This window comes from Myxocyprinus asiaticus, chromosome 3 (assembly GCF_019703515.2).
Source record: "Myxocyprinus asiaticus isolate MX2 ecotype Aquarium Trade chromosome 3, UBuf_Myxa_2, whole genome shotgun sequence".
NCBI lineage: Eukaryota > Metazoa > Chordata > Actinopteri > Cypriniformes > Catostomidae > Myxocyprinus > Myxocyprinus asiaticus.
Genome location: NC_059346.1, coordinates 19,521,889 through 19,540,532, shown reverse-complemented (window position 1 = coordinate 19,540,532; position 18,644 = coordinate 19,521,889). Strand labels below are relative to the sequence as shown.

Sequence of the window (18,644 nt, the reverse complement as noted above, 5' to 3'; positions counted from 1 at the left end):
AGATCTAGGCAGTTACAATCACAGATGGACTGTCCATTTCAGTTCCACCCCTCTGCGCTCTTAGTGTTGGTACGTTCCTTGCCTCTTTCACGCTTGCGCACGCATCACGTATGCTCACACCTACAGCTGGTCTGCAACGGAAAGATGGCGTCAGTCACGAGTGAGTATTTTTCCCCTTTTTTCTTGTTTATTTAATCTGTAAATTATTTGCTGCTCATAGAACTTGTCGAGAACAGAATGAACTGATCAATAAAATATACATTTCTTAGGAAACTTTTCACATTTTGAACAGTACTCGAGTGTGCGGCCTTGAGCTTTGTTTTTTTTAGGTCAAAATGGTCGTGCGCAGCTAACTGCTCGAAGACTCGGCTAAACCGGTTTTAAATTTAGGTTGCCGCATAATAAAAGCCTATATTGAATACGTTGTTATCATTAACTATTTTACACATTGTTGTTCTTTAAGTACGGATTCACGTAAACCCAGTGCTCTTTGTTTCGGATTTTTGGATAGTTTAAACAGCAGCAGGCGTGGTTTAAAAACAGCGGGATCGATAGCGCAGCCATTCGTCTGTTGCATGATTGGCAAACTAGGGATGTTAATGATTTATCGATAAACTATTATTTGTCGGTAGTTTTATTGATTAATCTTTTCGATCGGCGATTAATAATAAATTTCAGCACAAATGCGTTGAGTAATTATGAGATGAAAGAATGGTCTGTACAGTCGTGTGCCGATAGAGGGCGCACTTCCGCATGCGTGCTGCATGTTTTGTCACGTCTGCAACGCAGATCTTTCACTTCCTTGCTTGTAAAGCCAAAGCGGGCTCCATAGATTATTTTATATTTCAACCTCTACGGCTTTACCACAGGAGAGAGTTAAACCGTAAACTTTGATCGTGTGAGTCGTCTAATCCAATCATACAGTGGTCCTGAGGTCAATGAACCGCGTTCAGAGTGTTACGACAGTAAATCACAGTTTGCGGAAAGACGGTTGGGTTGAGCCGTAAACGGACACCTACCTGTCGCAAAATTGTCCGTGACTTCTTTTAAAACAGCGGGTTTTTTTAATCGTAGTAATCTCCACACATAGTTAGCTCAAATGATTTAGTGTAAAACGTGTTGACGGTTAACGGACAGGCGGTCAATTAATTAAGTGATGAGCTGTTTCTTCATATAACCTCGCTGCGTTATGCTTTGTTTTGCTAACCTTGCAGGCTCCTGGTAGAGGGGTTCTGGCGGGCTCAACGTAATCGGTGTTCCAGAGCTGCACACTACTCGCCTTTTTTGAAGTTAATTTGTTTGTCATCCATATAGCAGACATAATGCTATTTTACATGGTTAAGATTCTGAATTGTGTCAGATATTTGGTTTCTTTCTAGTTTTATTCTTGATGCTGTCTTTCATTTGTTAACTTTAGAGTTCAAAAATAAAGAAGCCTTAAACGCTCAATCATGATTTTGTTCTTAAATTGACCCCATGTGTGCTCACAACTAAAATGTGAATTTGTTGGTTGTGTACTGTCTCGGAACCCCATGTCTTGCAGATGTTTATTCTGTTTCATACAGTACAACCAAGCCTGACTTGTTATTAGCTTCGCTCCATGTGAAGGAGATATGCAAGCCTGGAATTTAGCTGCCGAATCTCTTGTCTGTGCAGTTGATGTTTGCTGAAGTCACTAATGTGTCTCCCATCATAAACAGACAATAGTGAAGCACAATGTTTATTGACTAAAGGATTACTCGTAATATACTATTGTAGGTCTTACAGGATGACTAAAAATGTGATGCATTTATTTCCCTGTAGATTATAGCAGCTACAGCCAGGCTGGTGCACAGCAGTCGTAAGTTCTGAATTGACACATACTGTATTATAAACTCCCATTAACAATTATTTGTTGCCCAGAGACCCAGAAAGTACAAGAATAAAGATTGCTTTTCCTATACCCAGGTACGGAGCGTACACTGCACCACCTTCTCAGGGCTATGGACAAACTGCACAGGTAAATTATTGACCTTCATGGTAATATCCCAAGCAAGCAAGCATGCATGACTCACTCAGGTCTATTACAGGAATATTCTGGGTTTAATAAAAGTTAATCAGTCGATAGTACTTGTGGCATAATGTTGATTAACTGGATTACAACAAGGCACTTGCATTGGAAGTGATTGAGGCCAACCTGTAACCATTAAAGGAATGGTTCACCCAAAAATTACAGTTCTCAACATTTACTCACCCTCATGCCATCCCAAATGTGTTTGACTTTCTTCTGCTGAACACAAAGATTTTTAGAAGAATATCTCAGCTCTGTTGGTCTTTACAATGCAAGTGAATGATGACCAGATCTCAAAAAGGAGATGAAGGCAGCAGAAAGTAATCCATAAGACTCCAGTGGTTTTATCACTGTTTTCTGAAACAATCCTGTTGGTTCGGGGGGAGAACAGATCAAATTGTAACTCCTTTTTCACTGTACATCTTGACAGCAGTCTTGGAGATCATGCTTTCAAGCTCGATTACATTCCCTGTAGCACCATCTAGTGCTCTGCGCATGCATCAAACGCTCGAGTGTAATCGAGCTTAATCGCGACTGTGCCTAGAGACTGCAATTGCAATATTTACAGTAAGTTATATTTCAGTCTGTTCTCACCCAAAGCTAACCTTTTAGAAACTTTTTTTGGAAATTTTAGAGTTCTGGTCACCATTCTCTTGCATTGTATGGATGTACAGAGCTGAGATATTCTTCTAAACTTTTCTTCTGCAGGAGAACGTCATACTCATCTGGGATGGTGACTAAATGTTGAGAATTGTCATTTTTAGGCGAACAATCCCTTTAAAATACTCCATAGTAACGTGCCAAGATGTAAACGGCAATCTGCACATTTTGGTGTCATAAAGTAGCTTACCTTTTCTGTGTGAAGGTATATCCAATTTTACAACTTTGTTGCCATGGTGATGCAGTGCCATAAACCCTAAAAAATACTATTTAAAACATTACAGCTTAAATAATACACACATTTTAACTGAATTGACGTGCTTTTATAAATTTAGCTTAAGCTTTTTGCCATTTTAAAACCTTTCAAAAATTTCCTTATTCACTTCCATTATAAGTGCATCAACGTAACCTTGATTTTTGCATTTCCTTTTTATTAAAAGGAGGGATGAGTCGAAATTCTGGTAATCAACATTATGCCCCAAATTTTGTCGATTGAGCTTAAATTGTGTTGAACCTGGAATTTTCCTTTTAGTTATTTTGTACTTGCTGTATGTGTGATTGAGATGACACCTGTGCAGATTTTACCAGAGTTTTTTTTTTTTTTTTTTTTACAGCAGGGATATACTCAGCAGGATTATGCCTCATATGCTCAGCCCGCTGCAGCACCGGAGTCAACCTACAGTCAAGCAGCGCCTTCTGCTGGAGGATATGCACAACAGCAATATGCATCCTCGTATGGACAAGCTGCGGCAACGGCAGTGGCAGCAACACCACCAGGTCTGAAGGCAGTGCTTGCACTCAAATGTACTGTTACACAATATAGTACAATTTCAAGTACTTGTTACTATACCATGTTACAATATTTGTTTTTTTAAGAGCACAAAGACCTGGCATGTGTATTATATTGTGGTACAGGTATCAAATTTACCCGGTCCTTGGCAATTCCCATCCTAGTTGATAATGATAGTAAGAAATTAGGAATTTCCGGGACATTTACTGTTTTGGTTGTTTTGTGCAATAAGTCATGCTGTGTTTACCCAGGTGCACAAACAAAATCATTCTAACTAAACTTCATAATCGCATGTACTGTTAGTAAGAGGTAAGAGTTTAATTTTATACATGCACATTCACTATTCTTAATTCTTCATAATCTCTCTCAGCTGCTTATGGAACACAGCAATCAGGAACTTATAGTCAGCCTGCACAGACTTACGGAGCAAGTAGCTACACTAACTCCACTGCAGCCCCTGCTGCCCAGGCCTCCTATGGCTCTCAGCCTGGATACACTGCCCAACCAGCCTATTCTGGCTACAACCAGCAAGCTGCTGCCTCCGCTCCTCAGAGGTAACTGGACCATCTCCTAAATAAGCACATCAACAGGATGCTATTATAGAGCCTCCTGCAGTATCTGCTGGTCTTCCCTCATGCTGCCTAAATATCAAATATGCAAGTACTGGTATATCCCCCACATTTTCCTCTGTATTGAAAGGGTACGTTTAGAGTGGTGGACTAATGTGTAACTAGCCACTGCAGAGATTGATCTGCCACCATAATGTTTATTCAAGAAATGTCATCTTTCTCTCTCTGTCCTATTTATGCTTGTATACCAAATATTACTGAGTATTATATTGATATCTGCATTGTAGGGGTGGGCAATATGATCAAAATCTTATCACCATATGAGTAATTTTATATCACTATAATGATATACACTCTCCGGCTACTTTATTATGTACACCTGTACATCTGCTTATGCAATTATCCAATCAGCCAATCGTGTGGCGGCAGTGTAGTATATAAAATCATGCAGATATAGGTCAGGAGCTTAAGTTAACCCTCTGGGGTCTGAGGGTTTTTTGGGCCCTGGAGAAGTTTTGACATGCCTTGACATTTGTGCTTTTTTCAGTTGCTTAAAAACATTAATGGCTAAAGTCTGATATCACTGTTTCAGCACAAACGGGGCTACAATAATATGTGAGCAACATATGTGTACATGTTTGTATTTTTGAGAAAATAACATTTATGCGTGGTTTTTGAAAAAAAAATTAAGTCACTGAAATAAGGCCATATAACACATACTAAACATTTGTTCACAAGACTTTTGAGGACTGGATCTTGTAGCCTAGAGTTTTTGCTATAAAATGATGTAAAAACCATCCTGATCAGTCATTCATACAAAACAATATAGTCATTTAACTTTTGTAAGACCCTTTTAGTGTTAGGCCATATGCGAGGAGGCGTGAATGATCATGAATATTGATGTGATTCACACCTGAGACAAAGACCCCTCCCCTGAGAGAGATTGAATGTTTGTAGCTTATTCACAAAATCAAGTTTAAGTTAAAAGTAATCTGACTATACATTTTCTTTACATAATCTTTAATTTAGAAACACTACCATTTAAAAGTTTTAGATCAGAAAGTTTTTTTTTTTTTTTTTGTCTCCTTTTCACCATGGCTGCATTTATTTGATCCAAAATACAGCAAAAACAGTGATATTGTGAAATTATTTTTACAATTTCTATTTGAATATATTGTCAAATGCAATTTATTCCTGTGATCAAAGCTGAATTTTCAGCATCATTACTGCAGTCTTCAGTGTCACATGATCCTTCAGAAATCATTCTAATATGCTGATTTTCTAATATGGGCATATTTACAGCACATTTTACACCTGAACAGATATTGCATGCACAAGCTTCGTTGATGATGAGGCAGCATAAACACTAGTTAAAATATAATCTAAACATTCATATTTTTATATCATACAGCATACAATTTAAATACCTGCTTTAGCTGAAACAACATTCAAATGTAACTGAAACTTGCCTATTAGGACATATTTCAATACTCTGAATACTGGCTGGCAAGTCTGGAAATAGTCCAGCTAGTAAAATATGTACATGTTTATATAAAATAGGATGTCAACTAATGTAAGTAAAACTAAATGACTTATCCAGAATTGTATCCTCGGCTGGATTAAGTCGCTCTTCAAAATGTAAACATTCATCGTCTGATTCCCGCTCTTCTTCTGAGGAAAATGTGAACTCTTCATCACTATCCAGGACCATCTGTAGAGCTTCCTCACCTGTGTAGCGTGCCATCTTCCAAACGCGCAGGAAAGTGAATGAATCTGATGATGAACGATGTTTTTTACGGCATTGTTGTGGGGCGTTTACCATTTGCATTGATCGCCTCAGCACATTATCGTATGAATAGCGCGCTCTGCTGGTGGGTGTGATCTCATTAGCGATAATGAGCTGAGTCCATAGAAACTGTACATCGCTTTGTTTCCTACAGATTACATTGCAGGAGAATATTTGTTTTAAATTTGAATTGTTTTATTTAAAAGTAGACATTTTAAGCTTTCTTTAGACATATGTTTCATGTTTGTCTGATAAGTATTCGTGGAGTTTCAGTTCATTTTTGTGACGTGTTTCAGAAAGATGCTCGCGGAGACGGAGACGGCTGAAAGCACACCCTGTTTATTTTCTTTATTTTACAAAAGCACAAGGTTTTGTTATTGTGAGTGTACACAAATAAAAGTAGACCCTTTATGGTTTGTAATGATGTCTTACACTTATGCCCAAAAATGAGTATTTTAAGATGTTTCCGAAAAAATCCAGCAAGACGCGCCGGTGCATCCGTCGACCCCAGAGGGTTAATGTTCTCACAAACCAACAGAATGGGGAAAAAATGTGAACTCATGATTTAGACCGTGGCATGATTGTTGGTGCCAGACGGGCTGGTTTGAGTATTTCTGTAACTGCTGATCTCCTGGGATTTTCACGCAAACTGTCAATGTTTCTTCAGTTCTCTGTCTCACGTGAAGCTCTCCCCTCCGATATATAAGCCTACACTGTGCACTTGGATATTTACATATCGCAAAATCTTTGATTGACACTTGCCACAATATATCGCCCAGCTTTCAACAATTTTCTTATTTAAAACCTGGGTTATATCGACTGCACTCCATTGTTCAAAAGTCCTTTTTCCTATGTCTTCTAGCTATAGTGCAAGCAGCCAGCCCACCTATAACCAGGGAACCTACTCCCAGCCTGGTGCTTACTCTCAGCCTCAGAGTGGGTACCAGGCTCAGCAGCCAGGCTACGGACAGCAGCAGCAGGGCAGCTATGGGCAGGGACAGCCCCCTCAGCAGGGCCCACCTGCTTCTTACCCTCAGGGCAACAGCGCATACGGACAGCCTCAGTACAGCCAGAGTGCACCACAGAACGATTACAGCCAGTCAAGTCACTATAGTAAGAGTGCTGTTATCAGTGTACTTTTTTATTTTCTCCATATTTACCATATGTTTGAACATTTTGTCCTTTCCACTGAATTTAATTTATCCGCTTTGAAATTGTTGTGAAAAGCGCTATACAAATAAAAATGACTTGTCTAGACACTAAACCTCCTGTGTATGTGATCTCCTATAGATAGCTACAGTCAGGGTGGAGGATACCAAGGGTCACAACGGGGTGGCAGAGATGGTTATGAGCGTGGAGGCCCTCGGGGGCGTGGGGGGATGGGCCGTGGAGGCATGGGGTAAGTTCAGACCACGTTGATTTAACTAACCATCTGAAACTCTCCCACCCACTTGTTTCACAGAGCGGAATCACTCACCAGTCACACATGGTTTGTATGTGCAGGGAGTCCAGGTTGAGTGGAGTTTGTGTAGTTCATCCAACAATTATTTGATTACTAAAGGTTTTAAGATAATATACCATGTGGATACAGCTGCAGGGATGTTTTGCTCTGTTCGCATGATGAGTACATCTTAAAGTAATTGGTGTCGCACAAATATAATGGTGAAAATATAACTTGGGTGGCTTGTAATGAAGTACTCATTCTGGAAAACCACTGCATTTTTTTAATTTATTTTTTTATTCTATATTCCACAGTGGAGAGCTGTTTATTTTTCTCAGTTTACTTTACTAGTGTATTTCATGGTTGTCAAGTGTGAGAAGAGGTCTATTGAATTATCAGAGGTTTGGTTTGTGGCAAGTTCTTTTCATTACACCTGTTATTTTTTTCATCTTACATACACGGCAGTATGATTTAAGCAACATTTTACAAACTTTTGGTTAAAAATAAATAAAAATTAAGGGCTGAGATTTAAATTGTTTTTTTTTTTTTTTTAAACCTATTTGAGTTTATTTCATGAGGAGGAAAAAGGCATCAGTAAATTGTGGCACTTTGGTAAAAAAAGTTTAGAGAAATACAGGTGGTTTAATATGGAATTTTAAGAGCGTCTTTGTGGCACACTATTTTTATTTTTTGCTGGGTTTTAAATTGTAATAAAAATTTGAAGGCACTCATTGTGGAAAGTATTCAGCTTGCAAATGGTTCAATGCGAGCAAAGGTGTTGGTTCAGTGACGGGGGTTGGGCAGATATTTACTTCAGACATAGGCACTCATACCACAGGGAAAAAAGATCTTTTAAATGGTGTAGTGGTTGGAGCTACCTGGACCTTTTGGGTATGTAATGGGCACATGCACTGTTAATAAGAGGTAAGAGTTTCATTTTATACATTCACAATTCTTAATTCTTGTGTGATGTTTTAGATAAACAAGTATGTCACTGACTCGTTTTAAACCAACAAAAAAGGAAAATCAACACATTTCTGTTCCAAATGTCTTGGTTCCACAGAACCATGAGCATTTTTCACAAATATTTCTGATCTATGTAAATGTATACCTTATTTTCAGATACTTTTGAATTGTGAACTGTTTTCTTATTTACAAGGTCTTGTCTTAACATTCTTTGTCACATTTATACGCTACAGGTGTACAGAGATCCATGTAAGAACAGCTGTACTTATTCTTTAAGTACCTTTTTCCATTTCAAAGCCGACAGCTCGAACCAAGTGGAAGAGTTCTTTTTATTTCTTTAGTTTGTATTTTGTTTTTGTCAGCATAATTTTTCACTTTTTACATTGTCATTCGCAATATGTTCATGTTTGATATGTACCTTTTACCCAATATATATTTTATTTTTTCCCAGTGCTGACATTTTGTTGGGTTAATTTGGGTTGAAACTAGTTTAAATGGATACAAGAATTGATTTTAAAAGGATTCTAGCCAACTAACAATTTCTTTATTTAGCATGTGCCTAATGTATTTGGATATAAAGCCAAAAGTTCAGTTTGCAAAAGGGATATGTATTTCTGCTGTTATTTTGGGTATTTTATTTTATTTTAGTGGATCCAAACTGTGAAATACTATTTAAAAAAAAAAAGAGAGAAACTGAAGCTACCCCGTTAGAAGCTAAAATACACTAGGCTTTTCTGAAGTTAGAGAGAGATTGTGTTTTTCTACTCATGTCCTTTGGTTGGAGACTAAATGGAATATCGCCTTCATATCTTCATGTTTAGCATCGCTGGAGACAGAGGGGGCTTCAATAAGCCTGGTGGTAAGTTGTTAAAGAGTATTCCATTGGCTAATCCACTCCACAAATAATGTTCACAGCTATGAGTCTTAAAAGCTCCCATTGGTGTGCCACTTTTTTCCAAAAAGAGTGAGTGTCCTGATGGTTTTGTTTGTATTTATATATTTGGATTTCATCAAAAAATGTCAGATGTGCAGATGTGTCCTTTTGACCGAAGCAATGTTTTTAAATTTGTATTCCCGTTTCATTTTGAAAATTTGTCCTGGTCAAGGGTAATCCTGAAAATTGTCCCATTTCATATATTTTCAGGGAACTTATATACCTAATATTGCTGGTAATCTTTTTTTCTTGGCAGGTTGGCAGCTTGCTTTGAAGTTGTGATTTCATTGTGTAATAGTGTTTCTTGTTTTTCTCCTTGATGCATGGAAACCTAGGATCCATGAGGGGTGAAATGGGTATGTGCTTAACTCTTCACCTGGTTTTATTAAATGTGCACTCAGGAATTGCTTGCTCAATATTTTTTACTCAAAGAAATCAATAGTAGTTTTGACACGCATTAATCAAATCGTGACCACTGACAGATGAAGGCTGTAGTCATATAAAAGCTTATAAAATAAGTATAAGCTTAGTAACCTTATAAAAGCTGTTTTCTACATGGAGAGGGTCCCCTCATGGGAGCTGCCATGTTAGGATCACATGTCCAGCCAAATACTAAATTAATCTAGTGAATTTCTACAATAGCACTGACATTTCAAAATGATTGTAAGAATGATGCTGCATCCATACCTCTTAGTGTCAGCGTATTTTAACCAGTACAACATAAACAAAAAAATTTACTGAATGCATATTTAAAGATCCCATGAAATCTCTTGATGAGCCTGTGAAATATTAACTTTTCATGAAATGCAATGTTTCTTAAATTTTTTTTTTTTTCTCACACACCAGGAGAGCAGGATGACTCTGAGAACAGCACCATCTACATCACAGGCCTCACAGAGAATGCCAATCTAGCAGAGATGGCTGACTTCTTTAAGCACTCTGGAACCATACGGGTGAGGGGCTACATATCTACATGATTTATTCTGAATAAGGTTATTTACCTTTTATCAGTAAAGAAAGTCTTTCGTTATGTGCTTGGATGGAGTGAAAATGACAAATTAAACCTTTTTAATGTTCTCTAACTCTTAGTCCTTTTGACTATGTGTTCCTCTCAAAGATAAACCGGCGTTTAAACCAACCAGCCATAAACATCTACACAGATAAAGACTCCGGCAAGCCAAAGGGAGATGCCACTCTGTCCTATGAGGAACCTGCGTGTGCCAAAGCTGCTGTTGAATACTTTGATGGTTTGTTGCTCTTAATCCTTAAAGGTGCAATCAGCGATTCTTGAGAAATGCTGTTGATATTTGAACTCAGCTGCCAAAACAAACACAGCCCCTCCCTTCAGTGCTCCTTTGGAAGCTCCCCCCCCCCAATTCATGCACGCTGAAAAGTCGAGGGTCCCCCTTTGTGGAAAAATAGTAAACTTAACATTATAAAGACATGTTGTTTGCAAAAGTAACTGACATTTATAGTACTATATAGCAAAATTGATTCAGACTTTATCTGGAAAATATGGTATTTAATTTTTTATATATATATATATATATATATATATATATATATATATATATATATATATATATAAAAATAAAAAATATATATTATGGCAATATAAGATGTTTAAACCTGAAGAGAAACATTTCACATTTATTTGTATTGACTTTTTTTTTTACATTTAAAAAAAATATTTGCAGACACCCTGCCCTGTGTGTCAGTCTGTTCCTCAAGATCTTTTTCTTTTTTTTTTTTTCTCTCCCTACTTTTCAAAAAACATTCTTGAACATTTACTTCACAGGTAAGGAGTTCCAGGGCAGGAGGTTGAAGGTGTCAATGGCTCGCCGGAAGCCCATGATGGGGGGTATGAGAGGAATGCCAATGAGAGGTGGAATGGACCGTGGAGGTATGCTGTTCCTTGTTAAATCTAATGGTTTTGGAAATATTTCTCTTGTGCATTTAATTGTATTTTGTACATGTGCTCTAGTAATCAAAGCACAAACCTTTCTGTACTGGGCACATAGGAAACTCACAGAGCAGTAGTAATGGGATGTATAGTAGCCACTGTCATTTTCTCATCCAAGATAAATTCTCACATTTCCTTTAAATAGAAAGTAATGAATGTGTGTGTGTTGTTTTTTTTTTTTTTTTTTACAGGTATGGGAAGAGGTGGAGATAGAGGTGGTTTCCCACCTCGTGGGGGACCTCGAGGTGGAATGGGCTGGGGTGGGCCTCAAGGAGGTAATGCACAGGCGAGAGCTGGAGACTGGGAATGCCCTAAACCGTAAGTGACATGTAATGTGCTTCCTCAAAATGAGTCATTAGTCGCAATGGGACGTTTTTGGAGAAATTTGGTCAAAAATGGTTGACTGTTTGGGTTTTCTATGTTTGATAAAACGGTCTGTTTTTAAATGGCCGATGTTATCAAGAATTTTTTTTATTTTTTTATTTATTTATTTTTTTTTGGTCAAATCGCTTCCGTTTAAACTGACAGAACCTGGAGTGCTGCATATAGCATCTCTCCCCACGATCAGTTGTGCTCATTTACCTCAGGAGAGAGAGCCAATGGCCTTCGTTAGCCTGGGGAAAAAAGAATAGCTCAAATTAAATACCATCGCTGTCAGATGTGACCGCAGATGCAGTGGATACAACTTTTTTCTTACAGTGCATAAATCTTAATGTGATTTTATAGACCTGAGCAGGTCACACATGCCACCACCTTTCTTACTGAATTCACTGTCATTTACCTGTTTGATTTTTAGAAGAGTTATGATGCATTCTAACTGGATTTTGTTTTATTTTACACTGCCTGGCCAAAAGAAAAAAGTTGCATACTCTAATATTTTGTTGGACCGCCTTTAACTTTGATTGTGGCATGCACTTGTCATGGCATTGTTTTGACAACCTTATGCAATGCCACAACGTTTAATTTGTCCGTTATATTGGTTCAACTCTCCAGCCATCACTCCGTAAAGTCTTTTCTAGTACATCCCAAAGATGAAAATGATTCCTCATGCTCCCTGAACCACTCTTTTACAATTTGAGCCTAATAAATCATAGCATTGTCATCCTGGAATATGCCTGTGCCGTCAGAGAAGAAAAAATCCATTGATGGGATAACCTGGTAATTCAGTACATTTCAGGTAGTCTAGACCTGACCAACCGACACAACCCCAGATCATAACATTGTACAGTGTGCTCTGTGCATGACTGGTGCATCTCTTCATGCACTTCCCTTCTTACCCTGACATGCCTATCGCTTTGGAATAGGGTAAATCTGGACTCATCAGACCTCATGACCTTTTTCCATTGCTACACAGTCCAATCTTTATGCTCCCTAGCAAATTGAAGTCATTTTTTCCGATTAGCCTCACAAGTGGCTTTCTTGTGGGCACACAGCTGTTTAGTCCTGTAAATCCCAATCCTTGTGTGTGGAAATGCTCTCACTATTTTTAGATTAACTTTTTTTTAAATTGATATATTAACAAATAAAAGCAAAAACATTAACAAACCATCACTATTAAACATAGCTATGAGTTCTACTGTAGATTTTTTTACAATGTGACCAAGCATTTTGGTGACCTACAATCATTCAAGATTTTTTTTTTGACCACTTCCGCGAAGCTGACGTTCACCACTATCCTTCCAGGTTTTAATCTGTTGGACAGTTCTTAACCCAATTCCCAGGGTTCCCGTGGATCCTTAATGTCTTAAATTCAGTTTACCAAAATTTAAGGTCATAAAGTCTTCATATCTTAAATGGTACAACAAAAGTCTTCATTTTTATTTGGAGGTCTTAAATTGAGGCGGAAAGACAAGAATCGTTATGACCTAACGTCATCAAACTTCAAAAGATTAAATAAATGCATGCACTATGCCCTTCAAAGTGAAACGCACCACTGTTGTATTTTCTCCAAGCATGTGGGGGCTTGAGTATTTTTGGCTGTTCCAGAGCAGTTCACAATCATTAAGCCATATTGGAAATATATGACAAGCAACCACTATTGATCAACTGTTGATGATGATAGTGTTGATGAAATATGACAATGTTTAGTTGTTTATATTGTAATACGTTATAGATTTTTGTAGGAGTGCACAGTTTATCCCTTGTTTGAATGAGCAGCTGGAAGCAGTGAAGCGCAAACATTTCAAAATAAAGAGTCCCTGGTGTATTTCAAAGTTCCATGCTATGAATCAAACCCCCCCCAATTAAAAACATAATTGAATAAAGTGAATAGAAAATGTGTATATATAGAAATACACAATGTGTACAAATACAAATCTGTTATATACAGATGCAAGGAAATGTATGGCAGAAGTGGTAGGGTATGTTGGATAAATATAAATAAACTAAGTGTATTGCGCACAATTTATTGCTCAGTGGGGCTGTTTTAACTGTTCATGAGATGGATAGCCTGAGGGGGGAAATAAACTGTTCCTGTGCCTGACTGTTCTGGTGCTCTAGTGCCTGCCAGAAGGCAACAGTTCAAAAAGGTAGTGGGCTGGGTGAGTGGGGTCCAGAGTGTTTTTTTTTTTTTTTTTTTTTTTTTTTTTTTTTTCAGCCCTTTTCTTCAGTCTGGAAGTGTGCAGTTCTTGAAGGGAGGGCAGGAGGCAACCAATAATCCACTCAACAGTCTGAACTGTCCTTTTGTAGTCTTCTGATGTCTGATTTCATAGCTGAACCAAACCAGACAGCTATTGAAGTGCAGAGGACAGACTCAATGACTGCTGAGTAGAACTGTATCGGCAGCGCCTGTGGCAGGTTGAACTTCCTCAGCTGGTGAAGTACAACCTCTGCTGGGCCTTTTTCACAATGGAGTCAATGTGGGTCTCCCACTTCAGGTCCTGTGAGATGGTAGTGCCCAGGAACCTGAATGACCCCTGCTGCCACAGTGCTGTTTAGAATGGTGAGCGGGGTCAATAGTGGACTTCAAGAGGAACACCCCAATATCATCTCTACTGTTTTGAGCATGTTCAGCTCCAGGTTGTTTTGACCACCAGTGAGCCAGCCATTCAACCTCCCTTCTGTATACAGACTCATCGTCATCTTGGATGAGGCCGATGACAGTAGTGTTGTCTGCAAACTTTAGGAGCTTGACAGAGGGGTCCTTGGCAGTGCAGTCATTGGTATAAAGTGGGGAGAGCACACATCCCTGGGGGCCACCAGTACTGATCATACATGTGCTGGAAGTGAATTTCCCCTGTCTCACTAGCTGCTGCCTGTCCGTCAGAAAGCTGGTGATCCACTGACAGATGGACAGGGGAACAGAGTTGGTGTAATTTAGTCCGGGTTGATGGTGTTAAGCCAAACTGAAGTCCACAAAAAGGATCCTTGCCTATGTCCCTGGTCTGTCCAATTGTTGCAGGATATGATGCAATCTCATGTTGACTGCATCATCCACAGACCTGTTTGCTCTAAGCAAATTGAAAGGGTCCAGTGATGTCCTTCAGGTGGGCCAACACCAGTCTCTCAAATGACTTCATGACCACAGACGTCAGAGTGACGGGTCTGTAGTCATTAAGTCCTGTGATTTTGGGTTTCTTTGTGACAGGAATGATGGTGGAACTTTTGAAGCAGCAGGGAACTTCACACTGCTCCAGTGATCTGTTGAAGATCTGTGTGAAGATGGGGGGCCAGCTGGTCAGCACAGGATTTTAGACAAGTGGGTGAAACACTGTCTGGGCCCTGTGCTTTCCTTGTTTCTGGAAGACACAGCAAACCTCCTTCACAGATCTTTAGTGCAGATTGGGTAGCAGGAGTTGTTGATATTTGTGTGAAGTGAAGGTCAGAGCGGCTGTGGGGTGTGAGACTGGGCCTCTCAAATCTACAGTAAAACACATTCAAGTTGTCAGCCAGTTGTTGGTTCCTACAGTGTTGGGGGATGGTGTCTTGAAGTTAGTAAAATCTTTCAGGCCTCTCCACACTGATGCAGGGTCATTAACTGAAAACTTGTTTTTCAGCTTATCAGAATAGCTTCTTTTAGCCACTCTGATTTCCTTGGTGTTCCTGGCCTGATTGTATAAGATTTTATCCCCACTTCTGTAAGTGTCCTCTTTGGTCTGACCATGCTGCCTGAGTTTTGCTGTAAACCATGGTTTGTCATTTGTATGTTAAATAAGTCCTAGTTGGAATGCACATGTCCTCACAGAAACTGATATATCACAGTATCTGTGAACTCGTCCAAATTGGTGTCTGCATCCTCAAACACTCCAATCAGTGCAGTCAAAGCAAGCTTGTAGTTCCAGCTCTGCTTCAGTGGTCCATCTCTTTAGTCTTTACTACAGGTCTAGCTGATTTTAGTTTCTGCCTGTAGATTGGAAGATCAGCCAGACAGTGATAAGAGAGTCCCCTAATTTGCCCACTCTGAAACACAGTAACATCTTTTCCACGACCACGGGATACGTCTTTTGACATGGATGTTTAAGAAATGAGAAGCTACACACTGCATCATTTAGGATTAAAAGAATTGTTGCCAGCTGAATCATATCACTGCAATAATGATCCAATCATAGGCTCTTATGTATCTGCTTAAATCCAAATGCTGACTTTTTTTTTGGCCAGGCAGTGTATGTTGGCCTGCTAAATAAACATAAAAATGTCTTGTCTATGCTTCTGTCTTAACTATATAATCTCACTGCAGTGGATGTGGAAATCAGAACTTTGCCTGGAGAATGGAGTGTAACCAATGTAAAGCTCCGAAACCCGAAGGCCTTGGATCTCCACCCTTCCCTCCTGCAGGTACACATGGAGATTGACAGTGACAAAAAAAAAAATGGATTCCTTCATCTGCTGTTATGATCTGCATGTATTTTGTTTACTGTGAGGTTTGTGTTGGTGTGTAATGGCAAGTCATGAAAAACAGATTTGTTAAACTTTTTATTTATTTTATTATACGTGTTTAGGAGGTGATCGTGGCAGGGGTGGTATGGGAATGAGAGGTGGTAGGGGAATGGATCGTGGGGGCATGCGTGGAGGCTGGGGAGGAGATCGTGGAGGCTTCAGAGGTGGCCGTGGTGGAATGGACAGGGGCGGTTTCAGAGGTGGTAGCAGGGGTGGTCCTCCCATGGACAGAGGGGCCAGGAGAGGCATGGGACCTCCAGGCAAGGATATGAGGTGAGCCAAACTTACTGTGAGTATAACAGGCCAAATGTTAAATGTTTTGGTCTCTGTGATGCTTGAATGTAAACTTTTTAGCTCTGATCTGATATACTTGATGTATTTAGAAAAAATTTCAGCTAAATATGTTCTTTATTCTCAACAGGGATCATCGTCAGGAGCGCAGAGACAGACCTTACTGAGTAACTGCATCAAGCAAAGAGGAAATGCATAAAATAGAAGAATGCTTTTAAAGTCCTTTTTATTTATGATTCCATATTTATAAATGGCTTTCTTTTTGCTTGCTTTTTATTTTACAGTACCACATTATGGTTTTAGTTTTTTTTTTTTTTTTTTTTTGTGTATGCTATTTTGGCTTTTCCCTTTTAAAAAAAAAAAAAAATACAAAAAATCTGTTCCCCTTTGTCACCATTTTTGGGGGTCTGTCTAACCTGTGTCTGTTACTATGTACTTTGAACTATTTTTAAAAAGAAAAATAAACTTTTTTTTCCACCAGTTGTTTTGCTGCTTGTGTGAGATGGTTTTCACTTTCACTGGAGTTGCCAGCAAGTCATTGCTTCCTTTTGTGACTAAAATGGTCTAATTGGAGAGATTTACTGCCTCCTGTGAACTGTTCAAAACAGCAAGGAAACATTTATCTACAGTGCAAATCACATTTACATTTTATATTGTACTCCTACACTCTCCCTCTGAATGGGTGCAATTCATGCTTTGGCCATGAGGCATCTGTTTTCTAGCTTCCATCGCCACCATGTGGATAAGAGCAGAACTATCTGCTGACTGAAGCCTGGTTTATACTTTGGAAGAAGCAGAACTTTTAATCTTTGGCGAATGAAGCCTGCGTTTATACGTAAGGCTAATTTATACTTGCTGGGTGAACAGGATTTGCTTAGTTCGCCTTCAAATGACGAAATGCAGTGTTTTTGCTCTTACAAAACGAACACCTTGGCAGATTTCTCCTGTTTGCGCACCTCTCTGAAATTCTTGACCTAAGAGAACTCGACTGGTCGAAGAGTGCTGATGATTGGTTAAAACTATTCGTTTGGACGTGACATTTACAGTCGTGCTTGCCGAGCTGTTACCTAGGTTACTGTTGTTAAAATTGATAAATTTGAAGCCCGTCTCTCAGAGATTGTGTGCAAGTATACTTTTTTTTTTTTTTTTTCTTAATTTGTGTTTATAACAAACACTAAAAAGACAGCGCGGCCACGACAAATAAATGGAGAGATTGGAGTTTTTGCAAATATAAGGTACCATGACAAATTTAATAGAGCGCAACAGTGACCGCCGACTTTTTCAGCTGTCTGGGTTCCGGAAGTATTTTCCCCATTCATTTCTTCCATTGAGTTTATAAAAATCCTTCATAAGAGTTGTAAGCCATGAATCGAACCAAACCAACCAGATACGAGGAGACTCACATCACGAACTTCGTTTTGAGGCAAAAAAGTATTTGAAAATCGGACATAAAGACAAGGGTACAAGGCTGTGAACTTTAACGTCTTTCAAGAAGGCACAAACTACAATCCTAACTGCATTGTGAATGATATAGTTGAATAAAAAATGTGACCATACAAAACTATTGATTTTAGGTTGTTGTATAGAAACAATATATTTTACGTTTATTGCTAAATATTCCGATATGTACAAATATAAGTAGTTTAAGGGTGAAGGGAGACCAACTCTATTACGTCATTCACTGTGCGTAATGGTGGATCTTTCTCTGCTGTACCATGAGTTATGTAGTTGTTTACCATGTATTCCGCTATCAAACAAGATTTTTAAACAATTAATTTGAAATAACGCAGACGAATGGCTTCAACGGAAGCATATACCATTGGTGAATAACCTCGTAGCTCACGGTAGGTCTGTCTTTAAAGGTTTAGAAGTCATCATTGAAAATCAATTCGTCAATGGGATAAATGAATGGGAATTTTACTTCCGGAACCAGACTGTTGCGCTCATAAAGCAAAGAAGCGGCACAGCGCTAAAAGCGGCGGTCCACGCAGAGAAAACCCTGCATTATTGTCTTTATTTGTGGCTGGAATAGTATGTTAAACACCGTGACATCACCCTAAACTAACGAATTTTAAAACGATGTCGCGCGTAGTATAAACGGCGGCTTCGTTCACCTATGGTGCTTTAGTTCGAGGAGAAAATGTTTGGCTTCTTCCAAAGTATAAACCAGGCAAGCTCAGCATCGTTTTAAAATTAGTTTAGGGTGATGTCACTGTGTAACGTACTATTCCAGCCACAAGTAAAGCCAATAATGCAGGTTTTTCTCTCTGTGGACCGCCGCTTTTAGCGCTGTGTCTCTTCTTTACTTAGTTAAACTTG

The 18,644-nt window shown here is 38.9% G+C and overlaps 1 protein-coding gene across 2 annotated transcripts; it reads left to right on the top strand.

Moving 5' to 3' along the window:
• Positions 1-107: 107 nt before the first annotated feature.
• Positions 108-16,805, top strand: LOC127421090 (RNA-binding protein EWS-like). Of its 2 annotated transcripts, none has more exons than XM_051663859.1 (16): positions 108-160; positions 1,804-1,840; positions 1,948-1,999; positions 3,328-3,487; positions 3,871-4,054; positions 6,718-6,968; positions 7,146-7,254; positions 9,084-9,121; positions 9,532-9,552; positions 10,043-10,149; positions 10,314-10,443; positions 10,995-11,099; positions 11,351-11,477; positions 15,835-15,932; positions 16,097-16,307; positions 16,456-16,805. In XM_051663859.1, the coding sequence occupies exons 1-16, from the start codon at positions 145-147 to the stop codon at positions 16,490-16,492; spliced, it is 1,683 nt and encodes a 560-aa protein (XP_051519819.1). In that variant the 5' UTR covers positions 108-144; the 3' UTR covers positions 16,493-16,805. The 2 variants fall into 2 exon arrangements, with proteins under 2 accessions (XP_051519819.1, XP_051519810.1); XM_051663850.1 differs by having other exon boundaries at positions 3,325-3,487.
• The last annotated feature ends 1,839 nt before the right edge of the window (positions 16,806-18,644 follow it).